The 15,554-nt window shown below is 51.9% G+C and overlaps 2 protein-coding genes across 2 annotated transcripts; both read left to right on the forward strand.

Moving 5' to 3' along the window:
• Positions 1-1,582: 1,582 nt before the first annotated feature.
• HOXD13 (homeobox D13) lies at positions 1,583-4,912 on the forward strand (the record flags this gene model as incomplete). The annotated part of the gene is made up of 2 exons (XM_080621321.1): positions 1,583-2,270; positions 3,062-4,912. 2 exons carry the CDS (start codon positions 1,583-1,585, stop codon positions 3,310-3,312), a joined length of 939 nt encoding a protein of 312 aa, XP_080477447.1. The 3' UTR covers positions 3,313-4,912.
• A 4,405-nt stretch (positions 4,913-9,317) lies between these two features.
• Positions 9,318-10,617, forward strand: HOXD12 (homeobox D12; the record flags this gene model as incomplete). The annotated part of the gene is made up of 2 exons (XM_080621392.1): positions 9,318-9,879; positions 10,195-10,617. 2 exons carry the CDS (start codon positions 9,318-9,320, stop codon positions 10,431-10,433), a joined length of 801 nt encoding a protein of 266 aa, XP_080477518.1. The 3' UTR covers positions 10,434-10,617.
• Between the last annotated feature and the right edge of the window lie 4,937 nt (positions 10,618-15,554).

The raw sequence follows: 15,554 nt of genomic DNA on the forward strand, positions 1-15,554 counted from the left end.
CCTCGACAAAGCGTCCTCCTAATTATATTTGGTTTTATGTTCTGAGAGAAAATACTGACTCGACTTATAACCGAGCAAAACACGTAATCACGCCTGGCTCACTCTTAGCTGATTATGAAAGATTAATAGCAATTAAGTGGTTAGAACTCTAGAATGCGTTTGCCATCCGGTTGTTGATGTGCACCCTTTGTCATTCCACCCCGCTTCCAGAAACTGCCGACGACTACTAGACTGCTAGCCCCCTCCGCGCCCGCAGCAGCCCAGCAGCCCAGGGGGAGGCCCACCGCCTGCCCTGAGAAGGCACGCACAGCCCCCAAATCTTGTCAGCACTGAGTTTCACCTTTACGGCAGTTGCCTCTCTTCTCTCCTGCGCCTGAGCCTACTTCGGGACAGCAAACACGGCCCCAGCCCTATGCTTTTCAGAGGGCTAGGAGTTTCCCTGCCTTTCCCAGCGGAGCTGCCGCAACTAATTGCCCTCCCCGCCCCAGACAGGGCTAAATGTCTGTAATGCACAACCGCGGAGCGACAGGAGCCGGCCCAGAGGGGCAGAAGCTGGGACAGGGACTCGTCTTCGCTGCTTTCTCCATTTCGAGCTCTTCGCGCTGCTGCGATTTCCATCTCGACCCAGCGGGAGAGTCGAGAGAGACGACAGAAGGATTTGCCATCGTATTGGGTAGTCACGACCAGAACAGCCGTTAGCATAAGCAAACGCTGCGTTTTAACTAATCTGCCTTACCACGACACGGACTGACACCGCAAGGGTATAAAAGCCACATCTAAGGAATACCACGTTTAGCATCTTGTGCTGCACACAGCCCTGGTGCTTTTTCCTGGCTGGTAGCGATATAGGGGCGGGGGGGGGGGGGGGCCTGAATCAGGGATCTCCCATGGACAGAGCTCAGTGGAGACGGGGGACCCCTTCTCCGCTATAACAAAGCCCTCCTACGCCATACATGTCCGGGAAGGAGGGAGGTGTGGAGGATGGGATACAAAGACTGTAACTGGGGTTTTCTTCACCCTGCCGCAGACACAGCAATGAGCTGGGGAAGGTCTCCCCGGGGATCCGGTCAGATCCTTGCCATCTGCTTCGACCAGAGCCCCTGCTCGCGGCTTCAAAAGGGCCAGCGGAGGTCCTTGGTCCTTCGCTGGCCCTTTTGAAGCTGCAGGCAGGAGGAAAGGGGGGATGAAAGCGGCGGGGGCGAGGCTGGCCCTGAGGGGCATCTCCTCCGCCCGCCTGCCCAACCCCTCCCCAGCGCCGGGTCCGCGGCAGGGCGGGAGCTCGGCGGCGGGGCGGGGGTGGGAAGGGAGGGGGGGACGCCGCCGGTGCGGACCGGGGGGCTGCGAGGCGAAAGGGGCAGTACGGGCAGCGGGAAGGTCACATGTTTCGACGGCAGCCTATGAGCAGCCCCCCGGGCTGCGGCAAACTAATCTGGAGCCGGCCGCCCCCACCCCCGTCCCCCCTCCCAACCTGGACTTCGTTTTTATAAACGTACCGCCAGGATCCAACCTGTTGGAGGCAAATAACCATTTGCATCATGCCCGGCCGGGGACCGAGCTGCCGCCGCCCGCGATGTGCAAGGCCATGAGCAAAGCAGCGAGCTGGGAGATGGACGGACTGCGCGGCGACAGCAGCGGCGGCGGCGGCGGCAGCAGCGGAGCCCCAGGGCAGTGCCGTAATTTTCTCTCCTCGCCCGTTTTCGGGGCGGCGCACACGGGCCGAGCGGCTGCCGCCGCCGCTGCCGCCGCCGCCGCCTCGGGGTTTGCCTACGCCGGCGGAGGGGAGCGCTCGGGGGCGGCGGCGAGGCCCGACCCCCCGGCCAAGGACTGCCCAGGCTCCGCCGCGCCGGCCGCCGCCCCTGCGCTCGGCTATGGGTATCACTTTGGCAATGGATACTATAGCTGCAGGATGTCCCACGGGGTTGGGATCCAGCAAAACGCCCTGAAGTCTCCCCCCCATGCCTCCATTGGCGGCTTTCCTGTGGAAAAGTACATGGACGTCTCCAGTCTGACCAGCACGAGTGTCCCCGCCAATGAAGTCTCCTCCAGGGCGAAGGAAGTGTCCTTCTACCAGGGCTATACAACCCCCTACCAGCACGTTCCTGGGTACATAGACATGGTCTCAACGTTTGGCTCTGGGGAACCGAGACACGAAACATACATATCAATGGAGGGCTATCAGTCTTGGACTCTGGCTAATGGCTGGAATAGTCAGGTTTACTGTGCCAAAGATCAGACACAGAGCTCACACTTTTGGAAATCGTCCTTTCCAGGTACGAGAGGGAGAGAAATGGTCTCATCTGCACCCCCCCCGCGCCTCCTCCGCCTGCCAGTCCCCTCCCCCGCCCCTCGGGCTGCAGGGGCGGCCTGCCGAGGTGGACACGCCGCACAGGCACAGAGCGGAGAGACAGGGGGGGACGATGGATTTCCCTTTTTCCTTCCCACCCCCCCCACCCCCGAGGAAACCTCACCCTCTGCTTTCCACCCCGCGGGACAGACCCTGGAGCCTCCCAGCCGCCCAGCACCAGGGTCCCGATCTCTGTCCCGGGGGCACCAGAGCGGCCGTGGTCTCCTTCTCCCGCTGTCTCTTCCCTCGGTGGCCGCTTTTGTGTTCGTGTTCGCAGCTTGCAGGACGGTGCTCGAAGGCTTGCGCTCCTCTGCCTCTCCGGCCGGCGACTGACGCGGCCCCAGAGCACTTAAGAGGCTGGGAGTAATGAGGGCACAGAGGCACAAACCACATGCAAACAAACCCGGGGAAAAACACACCAAAGCGAGTTCTCTGTGTGTGCGCTGCCAGCTTCGACCTGCCCTCGGCCCCCCGGCCAAAGAAAATCCCTGCCGTCCTGCACGCTCGCTAGCAATGCATGCCTGCAAAGTGATGACAGTCCATCAAGGTCATGGTGCTTTACTAACGCGCAAATAATGTGGCAGTGTAAATAATAATAAACTGTAAACAACCCCGCATTATTTATTTGCCCGTGAAACCTGTGCCCAACAAGTATTGGTTAAGCTCTAAACGCCTGTAATAAAATTCTAATTTTTCACATAATGTCTTTTACCATAGGGGACGTTGCACTAAACCAGCCCGATATGTGTGTCTACCGGCGTGGGAGAAAGAAGCGAGTGCCCTACACAAAACTGCAGCTTAAAGAACTCGAGAATGAATATGCCATTAACAAGTTCATTAACAAGGACAAGAGGCGAAGGATATCCGCAGCCACAAACCTGTCTGAGAGACAAGTTACCATTTGGTTTCAGAACAGAAGGGTGAAGGATAAGAAAATAGTCTCCAAACTGAAAGACAATGTATCTTGATCTATTAGTTGCGGACAGTGGTGGATATACAAACTCAATTTACGACCAGCTAAAGACTTTTGGAAAGACTTGAAAATATATTTAATTTTTTTTTTTCTCCTTCCAGTGGTGGTGAAATTTCGGGAATTGTTTTCCTTGAAAGTCAGCGTTTTTCTCTCAGTGGCAAGGAGTGCTGACAAGTCTTGAATTATAGTTCTGTTTCTTCCTTTTGAAAACAATAATAATATTAATATTAATTATATTTTCTGTTCTTCCCTCTAGGCCAGTATAAACGAATTTAAACATGTTGAACGGTTGCAGTTATAACTTTCTTAAACGCTTAACTCCTTAGGGGAGGTTCTGTAATTTTTTTTTTTTCTGAACAACAGTCAGTGCCAAAAAGTGTCAGTTTTGATTTGGTATCGTAAACTTCAAAACACACCGACTGAAAAAAAATATCAATCGGAAAACGCAAGAAATCCGGAGTCCGGACCCGTGGCTGCACCCGGCTGCTGCCAAAACCAGCCGAGCTCCCCGGGACCCGGAGGGAATCCCGAATTGCATGGAGGGGGAACGCCTGCAGCCAGGTTTTGTCCTTTTCGAGGGAAGGAGGGTATCTCCGAGCTGGTGCGGGGCGAAAAACACAGTGCCGGGCATCTCCCACCGCGCTTCCTGTTTCCGTAGGTTTGGGTTTGGTTGGGGTCGGGTTTTGTTTGTTTTGGGTTTTTTTAGAGTGTGGCCTTTTTGTTTGTTTGAGGTTTGTTTGGTTTTTTTTTTGGTGAGGGTTGTGGTTTTGGTTTTTTTGGGGTGGGGGGTTGTTTGTGGTTTAGGGTTTTGATTTGTTTGGGGGTTTTGAGGGGTGGTGTTTTTTGGGTTGGGTTTTTTTGTTTTGGTTTGATTTTTATTTTTTACGTTTGTGTGGTTCCCTGCGGTTCCGTTTTCAGTAGAAATATTTCATACAGTTAATATTCCCCGGTTTCCAAAGGAGCCGGCTGTTCCCAGCTCTTCGTGTCCAGGCGCTCCTTGGAGGAAGCGCTTTCTTTTCTCGGGACTGACGGGCTGGCTTGTCCTCAGCCCGGTGTGTATAAACCTGCGCAGCCCCTGTGTAAAGTGCCCGCTGTAGCTTATTTGACCGGACAAACACAAGGTTCTTCTCCTTTCTTCTGCCATGGCGCTTAAAAATTAAAATAACAAAAAAAAAAAAAAACAAAAAAAAAAAAAAAAAAACCAAAAAAACAAAACAAACTCCTGGTCGGAGAAGTGAAGTTCACCGCTAACTTTTAATTTACGAAACTAAACGGGTGTTAATGACAGAAGCAATAAATAAGGAATTTCAAAAGATGCCGTAATTTATATAGGCCGAAAGGCCAGTATTTTGTCGGGGTTTTATTATTTTAAACCTAGTGTGCATGTTATGATATACACAGGGTGATCAGACACGCTAGTCAGCTACTAGGAGAGAGAAGCGGTATCTCTCTGTTAATGTGCCTTGTCTAATTATTAAAATGTGTGTGTTCCGAACTAGTATTATTTATTTTAATATCCTATTGCTCTAAACACTTCGATTACCAGTGTATGTGGGTAAGACCTACGGTAAGACTCTTCCTCCATAAACCATATCTTTTTCTTTTCTTGTCTTCAAGTCTGCTTTTACTTTGTGTTAGGATTATAGGCTGTTCCAAGCTGTTAACAATGTTGCCAAACTGTTTCTGAACCGTCTTTAATAAAACTATATCTTTTCGATATATATATATAAACGAGAGGACAAAATTCGCCTTCTTTTTGCAGCACGGCGTTTAGCGGGTTCTAAGTTTGCCTGGGATCTTCCCAGGATCACTTAAAGACCGCGGTTCTTGGGAAAGTAGAGTTAGATACGATGCGAAGGAAGCACACAAGTAGGGAAAGGCGTCTCCAGGCGCGCTTTTCCGCCGGGAAGGGGTTTTGGGAAGAAAGAAGTACTGCCGGTGGAAAATATCCGAGGTGGGAGGCAACTGGGTGTCTGTCTTTCCCTCTCCTCCGAGCCCAGCTCTGCCTGCCTGGTGCCTAGCGCGACCCAGCGCCCCTCATTTCCCCTCCCAAGCTGCCCTTTGCCGGTGCTCTGGCGGGGCTCCTCGGCTGCGAGAATGGCCGGCCCAGTTCGGCACCCCTCCGTTCGCTCTGCAACCGGCTGGCTCCAGTGAGGAGTTATCTTCTGCCTCCTCCGCCCTCTTCCTTCCCTTTTCTCTTCCGCTTGCACATGCACGGGATTTGAAACGCTTGTTTTCCCCGAACGGATGGGAAAAAAGTCCATCTCGGAGCATTTCAGATTTTATCGCAATATGCATTTTTGTTTGATTCTGGAAACAGAGGATACTTGTGGGACACATCATTTAGGTACCTGGAACGGCCCTCTCTGCTGGTGCAGACTTGTTTTCCTTGAATATTTTAAATTCTTCTTTCTCCCTTTCCTTGACACCTCCCCATCCTCCCTAATTTGGTCCTATTAATTCCGGAGTAGTTTTTCTTCCCGAGGAGTCTCCCTGTGGCCGGGCACTGCCAGAGTTGTTGTGTTTCCCGGCAGCGGAGCCGTCGCGGGCTGTTCGCTTCCTCCTTCCAGGCTTAACCTTTGGCTTTGCCGGACTCCGGGCTTTCAGACGATGCAGCTTTGCCAAGGCCAAAGCTCTCTTTCCAGGGCAGGAGGAAACACAAACTGGCTGGCAAATGGGTACCAGATGGAGAGGAGTCACCTTTTAGTTTTGTAACAACGTGCAGAAACGTTAAGAAACCAGCAGCCACAGCCGGGAGGAAGGGGAGGCCAGGGCTGCGGGGACGGGACACAGCAGCCGTCCACCTACCAGTGCAGACTGAAAGACTTTTTCAAGCCTGGAGCTGGGGCATTGACAAGCGTTATTCAAAGCTCCAGCGCCGACAGCCTGGGCTCTTCCAAGCGCTCACGGACCCGGCAGAGCCCTGGTGCTCCGCTCTTCACTCAGCGCGGGCGTGGAACCTCCGCGCAGCCGCAGCTGCAGCCGGGCACAGCCGGCCGTGTTTAGAGAGAAGGGCATAACGCTTCCCAGGAAATGTAGCTCGCATTATTACATATAATTGATATGTACCTCGACAAAGTGGCTTGCAAATGCGCAGTGGCACGATGATGCATTGCAGGCCGGCCGCCTCTCCTGCCCCGCAGACACCATGAAGCTTGCTTGGCTCCTCTCAGGCAGTGCTATTTCCCAGCCATGTCTGAGGCAATCCTGCCATCTCCTGGACAACCCCCAGCATAGGCAGCGGAAGCCTTAGCCTCGCTTCAGGAGCCGTGTTTTCGAGTGATAAACGAGCGAGGGAGACTACTCGGTCACACGCAGAGCAACCTTCATCTGTAAGCTTGAAGAACATGTATGCCAGTGAAATCATAGCGTGTGGTCAGCTCTGATGTTCAGGCCGATCCGGTTGCCTACTTAAAAAAACCTCTAAAGAGCGGAAAGGAGCGTGTGAAAGCAGCCCTCCGGGTCGCTCTGTTCCTCAGCGGTGATATTTCCTGTACAGACACAGGCAGGGGGACACCCGCGGCATTCTATCGCCGCCTCCCAAACCAGAAGCCGGCTGGGGCTGGAAAAACCAGCACCAGTCCGTCCGAGGTTCTCCGCCCCGCGGCAGCGGCCAGCCGCCCCTGCAACAAGATGTTTCTGTCAGTGTTTTTCCCTGCAGATTTAAACATAAACATCACTTTCCGCAGCTGTGAGTGTCTCCAGCTACTCCCGATTTTTCTTTTCATATTTTTTTTCTCGATATTAATTAGCAATTACAGATGAGTTGAGCATTAATTGAAAGCTCTGTTTTCTCTAACCCCATAAAAGTTAGTTTGAAGTGTCACCTTTCTTTCCGGTAACTGGGAACTCACATCCATTCCTTGCGTTTATTGCGGGCTGAAAAAAATATGGTCTTTGAGCACAGAAAGTTCCTTCTGTTTTCTGAGAAGCGAAAATCAGAGTCAGCTTTTTCGTACAAGGCGATTATGAAAATAAACTATTGCCCATCGTCATGGGGAGAAAAAAAGCAGAAAACAAGTAAGCTAATAAGAGGGAGATTCAATTGGTAGACATAACTCAAACAATAAAAATTAAAGGCAGTGGTCAGTAATATCCTCCAGCGGTGCTTGTGTGGTCCTGTGTGGTCTAGGAGGGAGCAATCATTTAAAGCTTTCTTCCAGGGCAATGAAATTACTGCAGAATTTACCCCAATTTCCCATCAAACAGAAAGATGAATTTGATTAGGAGAATGTCAAGAGGGGCAGCGTCTCTGATCTCGGAGTAGAAATAAAACCAAGATTAAAACTATGATTAAGAGGACAATAACACGGAAAATTAACCCTACCTGTTAACAAGGTTCAGGTTTTTAACCGAGGTAATGAAAGTGGCTAAATCCTGGTATTAAGACTGTTGAAGATGGGCTCGCTCAAACTCGGGGAGATCCTGTTGGAAAAGAGGCCGGGGACAGAAAGACTCGGTCCGGATGACGAATGGGCCTCCAAAGGGGCCGTGGGGTGGCGGCACCAGGAGGTGTCCGGGAGCGCGGGCCTCTGCTGGGCTCTGGCGAGGTGCTGTTCCCCGAGTCACCCAGTCTCTTGGCCCCTGCGAGTGCCTTTGGGTGCAGCACACGGGGCCTCGGCTTGCCTCTGTGGGAAGAACACCGCCTGCCTACCCGCATGGTCTGGGAAAGGACAAGACAAACTCCTGGGAGGATACTATCAAATATGATTTTATTTGTACTTACTCAGGTGTAACGGGAAAAATAGGAGAAATAGCAGAATAACTGGGCTGTTGTTTGATCTCTTCAAAACGTAAAAATATGTATAAGCTCCCCAAAACAGCACCGTAATAACACAGTAAGGGATAATTTTCTCTTCAGGGGAGAAAAATTCCTTGTACGCAACTTGGAAGATAGCAGCGGGGTACCCAGCCGAGCTGACTCTGCTCTGCCCACCGCTACACTCCCATCCTCTGCTGCAGAGCAGAACCGGCCAGGTTTTTTTTGCAGTCTCTCCATTCTGTTTGAATGTTTGTTTGTCTGTTTATCTCGGTGGGTCGCTCAAGTAATTCCGTGCTGTTGCTGCTATTATTCTCAGACTGTTGGTGTTTGGTTGTGTTTTAAAGACAGAATAAACTCCGGGTTTTAGAGGTGTCGTTTAAAATCTTGCCTTCTCTCCAGAGTGAAGATGAAAAGTAAAAGGGGTAACAAGGGCAGACGTGCGTACCTAAGAGAATACCAGTCATTAGTGTACCAGAATGACGATCATGGTAATATCCGAACAATTAAGAATTTAATTGCAAGCATATGCAGATGCTTATCATGTTGCTCGCAATTAAAACAAACGCGTATATAAAGAGGACATAATGCGTATTCTGCGCCCAGACACACACACACAGAGGCACAAGGTGTGCTCATCTGCACAGAGGCAGAACCACAACCGTGTGTCCTAAGCACTTGCATATCCTTCCCGTTACTGGGAAGGAGACATCGTAGGTTATTCCCAGCTCGCTGTGCACACTTTTATCGCGGTGATAGTTTTCGCCCCAAAAAGCTGCCCAGGCCTTGGGGAACTCCAGACCCGGGGGTGCTGGCCGGCCCTGGAGGGTGTCTGCCGGCTCTGGAGGGGCTCCGCCGGGCACGGGCTGCGCCGGGGGCTGCCCTGTCCCCTCGGCGACTCTGCAAATGTTTAGTTTCCCCTCATCTCTCTAGCGCCGCAGCTTTGCCAGCCAGCCCCGGCCACTTTTATAGAAGTGGAGACCATGTTTTCCCCTCCCCCTTGCGAGCTCGGTATTTTCATATTTCAAGTGTTATCATAAGACTTTTTAAAAGGGGAAAAAAAAAAAGAGACGGGGGAAAAAAAAGGGGGGACTCTGTGGCTCGGTGGCTGGAGGCGGTGCTGAAATTACCGGCTTTGAAGAACCTGTCTGCAAAGTTTCGTCCAATCGTTTCAGGCTTTCCGCTTATTCCCTGTTGTAACTAAATACTGCTGTAAGAACAGCTGAAGTCCTTTGTTGGAAATGTGTGATCGCAGTCTCTACAGATCTGGCTACGTTGGTTCTCTCTTGAATTTGCAATCTCCAGATTCCTTTTATTTTCCCAATTTGCGGGCTAATGGCAGTCAATTGGCGGCTCTGCCCACCATTTCCTACCCCCGGAGCTCGATCCCCTGGACTTGCTCAAGTTCGTGCGCAGCCCAGCAGCAGAGCCACGCGTTCGGCGGCGCGGCGCAGCCTTACCTTCCCGGCTCCGTTCCAATCAACATCAGCTCCAACGGCAACAAAGAGTGCCTGGAAGACAACAATAAATATTACGCCCACGATGCGAGCTCCAAACAAGAGGAGAGATGCAGGCAAAGGCAATCTTTTGCAAATGACCCAACTGTTACTCACGCAGCCAACTTAAAGCCCGTAAAGTATGACCACTCGAGCCTGCAGAGGGGTTTGCATGGCTCGGCTGCTCTTTTTGAAGTGAATTCCTGCACTTCCAGCTTAAAGGAGGACATCAAGAATTCCGTCAACTTGAACCTGACAGTTCAGCCCGCAGCAGTCCAGTCATGCCTCAGACCTTCAGTGCAGGATGGTATGCCTTAAATATCTCGCTTTAGCTAGAGGAGACCTAGTGATACTTGCTTTTTAGGAGATGCCTGTAATTGCTTTGTAACTCCCCCGTAACCCATTCGGAGCGATAATCGCTTAATCCGACTCGAAGGTAGATAGCAATTGTGCTGTCAGATGTGCTTTGCCCGACCTAGTTTAGCTCTGTTACCTTGTGGTTTTGGTGGTGGTTTGGGTTTTTTTTGTTTGTTTGTTTGTTTGTTTTTGGTTTTTTTTTTTTTTGCATATTCTTTCTGATGCCCAGACCTGATCCACTAAATTATCGACGTGTTTGTTGTAGGTTTGCCTTGGTGCCCCACCCAGGGGAGATCAAGAAAGAAACGGAAACCTTACACAAAACAACAAATTGCTGAATTGGAAAACGAGTTTCTCCTCAATGAGTTTATTAACCGACAGAAGAGGAAAGAACTATCAAACAGACTGAATTTAAGCGATCAGCAAGTTAAAATTTGGTTTCAGAACCGGCGGATGAAAAAAAAAAGAGTAGTAATGCGAGAGCAGGCGCTTTCTATGTACTAGAGCAGAGTCTGCCCGTTCCTGCATGAACTTGTGCCCGGAGTGTTCACCCCTAGAGTAGAGTGTATTCGTGAGTCAAACGCGGGGACCGCGGTTTGTGGGTTGTTTCTGTTTTTACCGTTCAAACCAAGTTCTCGAAAAGCGTAGGATCCCTGCGTAAATTGGCAGGCGCGGAGTTCTTAGCCAAAACAAAGAAGACAAGCCGGACCAGCATGGAAACCTGTATTATCAGCTTTTAACCTTTCTTTCTCCATTTATATATAGTTCCTCACGCTTCTTACCCTCTATTTCCTCGGAGAACGAGTGGTGCTAAACTAAAATCGATTTCTTCTATCTGTATGTAAATACCATTTTGCAGCAAAAATAAAGGAATAACGCCTAGTAAAGACGTCAGCTCTGTGAATCCTGGCCGCTCCCTTCATCTGCTGCTCTGCACGCCAGGGCGAGCCTGCGGCGCCGGCTTGTTTTGTGGTTTGAAGTAACCTGCTCGAGCAGCGATGGGGAAAGTGGTTAGCAAATAAACCTTTTTCTTTTTTTATTTTTTTTTCCTTTTTTTCCTTCTACCCCCTGCTCGGAGCTGCAGATCCGGCCGCAGCCTGGCAAAGAGGGCACGTGACACCCGCGCAAGGCCAGCGCGTAACCTGCGCTCCGGCTCCGCAGTGGTATCCGCTCACACTTGCCCGACGGCAGGGGCACGGACAGGGGTGATGGGTGGAGGGGAGCCTGTGTGTCTGCTGGGGATGGGGGGGGGTTGCTGCTGCTCCATTCCCCGGGTACAGAGGAGCGGTTCCCCTTTGGGAAGATGCGCCCCACTCCCCCAGCCGAGCGCCAGACGGACCCCGGGGAGCGCGGCGTAGCGCTGAGACGGAGGGGCAGCAGGGCCCGGAGCAGGCAGCCTACGAGGCGTCGCCGCCGGTGCTGCCCCAGGCGGCCGGGCCAGGCCGGGCCGTGCCCTTTCAGCGCCGCTGACTTTGGCCTTGTCCAAGCGCTGCCCCAAACAAAAAGGCGGAGGGAGAGCGGGCGGTGTTGAGGCGACGACGGGCTGGGGTCGGGGCCTGGGCTGGGGCAGTGCTGCAGGGAGCCGGCGACAGCCTCTCACCTCGAGGTGCTGCCGGCACAGGAGAGGGGAGAGCCAGGAGAGTTTGGTGGGTTTGATTATCTTGAGGGACAGTCCCCATGGCCGTTTCCGCAGAGTCTTTCGTGAGGAAAAGGGGAGACCCCTTTCAGGTTTTTTTTCCCAGTTATAAACCTCAGAGGATAACCCAGCCAGAGGGGCTGGGAGCATTGCCCAAGCCGTTTGATTATTGTTTTAGGACGAGAAGGAAATCGATTTTCCCCTCATCTTGCTGACGGGCTTTCTCTGCCGGGAGCCACCAGGTTCTACAGCACCAGAGCAGTCAGTCTGGACGGAGCTGCAGAGCTGGGGGAAATGCGGGTGCTACTGCCTTGGTCTGGTACTTCAGAAAATAAACAAAAATAATAAGAAAAAAAAATCACGGAATTTTAGAGCCGGATTAAAACTCCTTTTGGCCTCAATTTCCACATAAATCTGTTTCTAATGAAGAGGCGTTTCGACATGCAAAATCTTGGGTTGTCTCCCCCAACACTAATAATAATAACGCTGGCAGAGCCTGCGGTATTTTCTGGTCTATAATGTAAGCTCAGATATGGCTGTGCTGGGCGTACACAAGGCTAAACAACCAAAAGGAATGGCACAGTGCAGTACCTATTTACAAGGGGCGATTGCCTTCCTGAAAGGAATAAACTCATTATTTCATAAAAGGGTATATTTGAACGTCGCTCCTACCCACTCATTTTCTTGTGATAGCTGCTCGCGAGGGCACAGTGGGACACATGATTTTGGATCTTTAAGCGGGCAGAGGTGCAGCCATCTTCCCAAAAGCTTTCCAGAGATCCCCAAAGGTAATGTTCTGGTAGTGTTTCGGGAGGGAGAAGGAAACCCAGCCCAACTCGGAGGCGGCATTTCTCGATGTGCAGAATGGCCACCCTTGCCGCATTGCCCATTTCAGACAAAACCTTGCCTCGCCATGACGGGGCTGCTGCCAGGGGAAAGCAGGGGTGCAGCAGCGCAGGGCAAGAGCTCCCTGAGGGCCGGAGTAAGCACCTGGGCACCCACAACCTGAGACACCACCCTTGGGTCCCTCCAAGTCGTCGAAGCGTCCAGTCCCGTGCTGGTAGCTGGCGCATTGCGGAAAATAGGGGTCTTTTCATTCTGTAGCTTTTCCCTAATTAAAAAAACTAGAAGCAAGCTCAATGGTGCAAGCCAGGAGAAAAGGAAAAAAACCAGATAAAGCCCCTTTTCTTATTCTCTTCTGGAAATATATTCATTCGGCTACAGTCCATGAGAAATGGACCTTTTATGCCGTCATTCCCTATCCTAACCAGCCCCAGTACAACCAGTCCCTTTATTACATGGATGATGTGAAATCCGAAGAAGGTCCTCGTGTGAAAAGATGTGAAAGGCGATGTACTATTTATCAAACGTATCTGACCCACGATGATGGCTTATTGTAGAGCTTCTAGCCTAAAATCGCCTGCGAAAGGATCAAAACCAGAAGAGGTAGAATATAAATTGTGTTGTGATGCTAAAGTACGTGTGTTATGTACCTCTGTATGTGCCTGTGTATAGAGAGGCACATATTTCAGCAGCACCCGTTGTGTGCAACCGTGTGGGCACGTACACACACACACACGCAGACATGCATATCTGTGGGCTGAAACTGTTCACAGACACACAGGCGGTAGAAAATCGTGCATGATTTCAAGCGCGCCCATGCCCCAGGTTTCAACTGTTCCTCTGGAACAGCAGGCGACGACACACAACCACACATACACACACACACACGCACACGCGTGGCAGAGCTGCAAACACAGAATGCGCGCTGCCTGTGCTGCTCTGCCTGCGCGCACCCGCCTAACCCGCCCTGTGGGCACATGTGTGCGCACACGCGTGTGCGGCATGCTGACTGGGAGGGCGTGCAGGAGATGCGCCCGAGTGAGGTGGATGTACCCTTCGCCCTCCGGCTGGATTATTTCGGGTGTCCTTTCGCCCCCTATCCCTGCTTTGCTGGTGCATGGGGTGCGGTGCGGGAAGGGGGGGAGCAGCGGGCACCCGCTTGCGGGGCCCACGGCCGCGTCCCCCCCTCAGCGTGCAGGCAGCCATCCATCCCTTTATTTATTCCAACTTAAACATCTTTGCATTCCGACCGCAGCCCTAACGTGATAAAGCCCTTCCGAGGGGACTCTCCATTCCTCCTCGTTTGATAAGGCTGCGAAAGCAACTCGGCTTGTTGGGAATGGCTCTGGATGCCTTTGTGCTTCCTAAAAGAGCATAAATAATTAAAGTTTGGCAGGGAGGAAAAGCTTTCTTGCAGAACTGTAGTGGCAATAAATGAAATGACTCAGAATCTCTTCTCCAGTCGGTTTTTACGAGAGCTGCCAGACAGTGTCTGTTCACGTTCTCCAGATACTAGGGGCGCCATAACAAAGTTAAGGTCAAGTTAGTGTCTTATCTTGGGTGGCACAAAACACCGCATCTTCTCCAGCCGGACTGGGTGTATTTTTCAAACCCGAATGTTATGCGAGTCGTCTTGATTTTCAAGGAGGGCTTTTGGAAAATGTCACTTGGACCTGAATCATTGGTAATTCCAGGCAACGGTTGCAGATGTTTCAAGACGCCTAACGGTAAAGTATTCGCCTGACTGTGGACATGATGTGCATTTATGCTTCTATGCTGTCTAATCTGCTTGAAGGGGAAAGAAAAAGAAGGGGGATATATATGTAATGCTCAGAGCTGGGCTGGGAACGGACCCCAGGGTGAAAATGCTGTGGCAGGCGGGGACCCCCAGCTCTGCCTTATTCCAGCGGGATCTTTGCTATGGTATTGGTCTCACATTCTCCAAATTAGATTGCTCTTTAAGGGACTGTTTCCTAAAAGGGCTTAGTATTAACAAATCGTCGCCATGTCTTTGAACTTGAATTAGTTGAAACCGGTTGGCTCCTTCGCCAAAATTTAACTGATGCTAGGCTTGCTGCATCGAAAGGAAGGTGAAGGATTCTGTCTAAGACGTTATTAATTGTTTGAACGGTAAAGAAAATGAAGCTCCATAGGTTCCCAGAGCCATCTTTCCTGAGGAGATAGGCGATGAGAAACCTGGGGGCACAACCCAAAAGGATCACTGCCCTGCTCTGCTGCAAGCTCAGGGTGGTAAGTGACACAGGAGCCATTTTAACTGCACAGGCATCGTTTTTAGGAGGTTGTTCATGCGTTGCATCAGAATCGAAGGGGCACGAAAATTATCGATAAAAGAAGGGAGTGGTGGTTTTGTGCCTAGATTTCTAGTGATACCTCGCGAGGGTCTATCTGCTGGAATCAATGTGTAGCTTCTGAGATGGTTTGCGGGCGAGGCACCAAGACAAAACCCACCTTTTCTTTGTACAAAGAAGAGAAAAAATGAAAGAAAGGGAGGAAAAGGGGGAATGAGTTTCATCTTATCTGCTTGGCTTTGGTCTTTGCCTTTTAGACAGGGCAAGCTGGGCTGCGGTGAGGAAGCCCCTTGGGCAGCCCTCGCCTGCTCTGGGGGGCCGGAGTATGCGGGAGGGGCAGCGCCGGTAGTGGTGGGGCGGAGGGCAGGGTGCGGGGAGCAGGGTGAAGGGAGCAGGGTGCAGTAGGCAGGGAGCCGGGCGCTGGGGGCAGCCCCTGCTACGGGGCTCCGCGCATTGAGACCCTCCGCGGCGTTGTGCCGAGAACGCGCTGAGGCGCCTGTCGCAGCGGGGCCGAGCCCTCGGTGGGCACTGCCGCCTTGCATAGCCGGGGAGCCCTCGGGCCTTCCTCCCCTTGCCCGCCGTCTGGGGCCAGTTCTCTACCTGCCGGGCTCTCTGCATGCTGTGGAACTAGGCAGCTGCCTTTCTGGAGGAGATCTGGGGCCTGAAGCCTGGCCGGTGCTCCCGGGGATTGCCTGGGTGCTAGCGGGTGGCTCCCTCGGCGTGGATTTTGGGTGTATTTGGAGAGCGGCATGTGGCGAGGCTGCTCTGGCTATGCTGTACAGTGGTGGAAAAAAGGCATTCCCATAGAGAGCTGGCAAACGTATCTGGAATGAGGGA

This window comes from Psittacula echo, assembly GCF_963264785.1.
Source record: "Psittacula echo genome assembly, chromosome: 6".
Taxonomy (NCBI): domain Eukaryota; kingdom Metazoa; phylum Chordata; class Aves; order Psittaciformes; family Psittacidae; genus Psittacula; species Psittacula echo.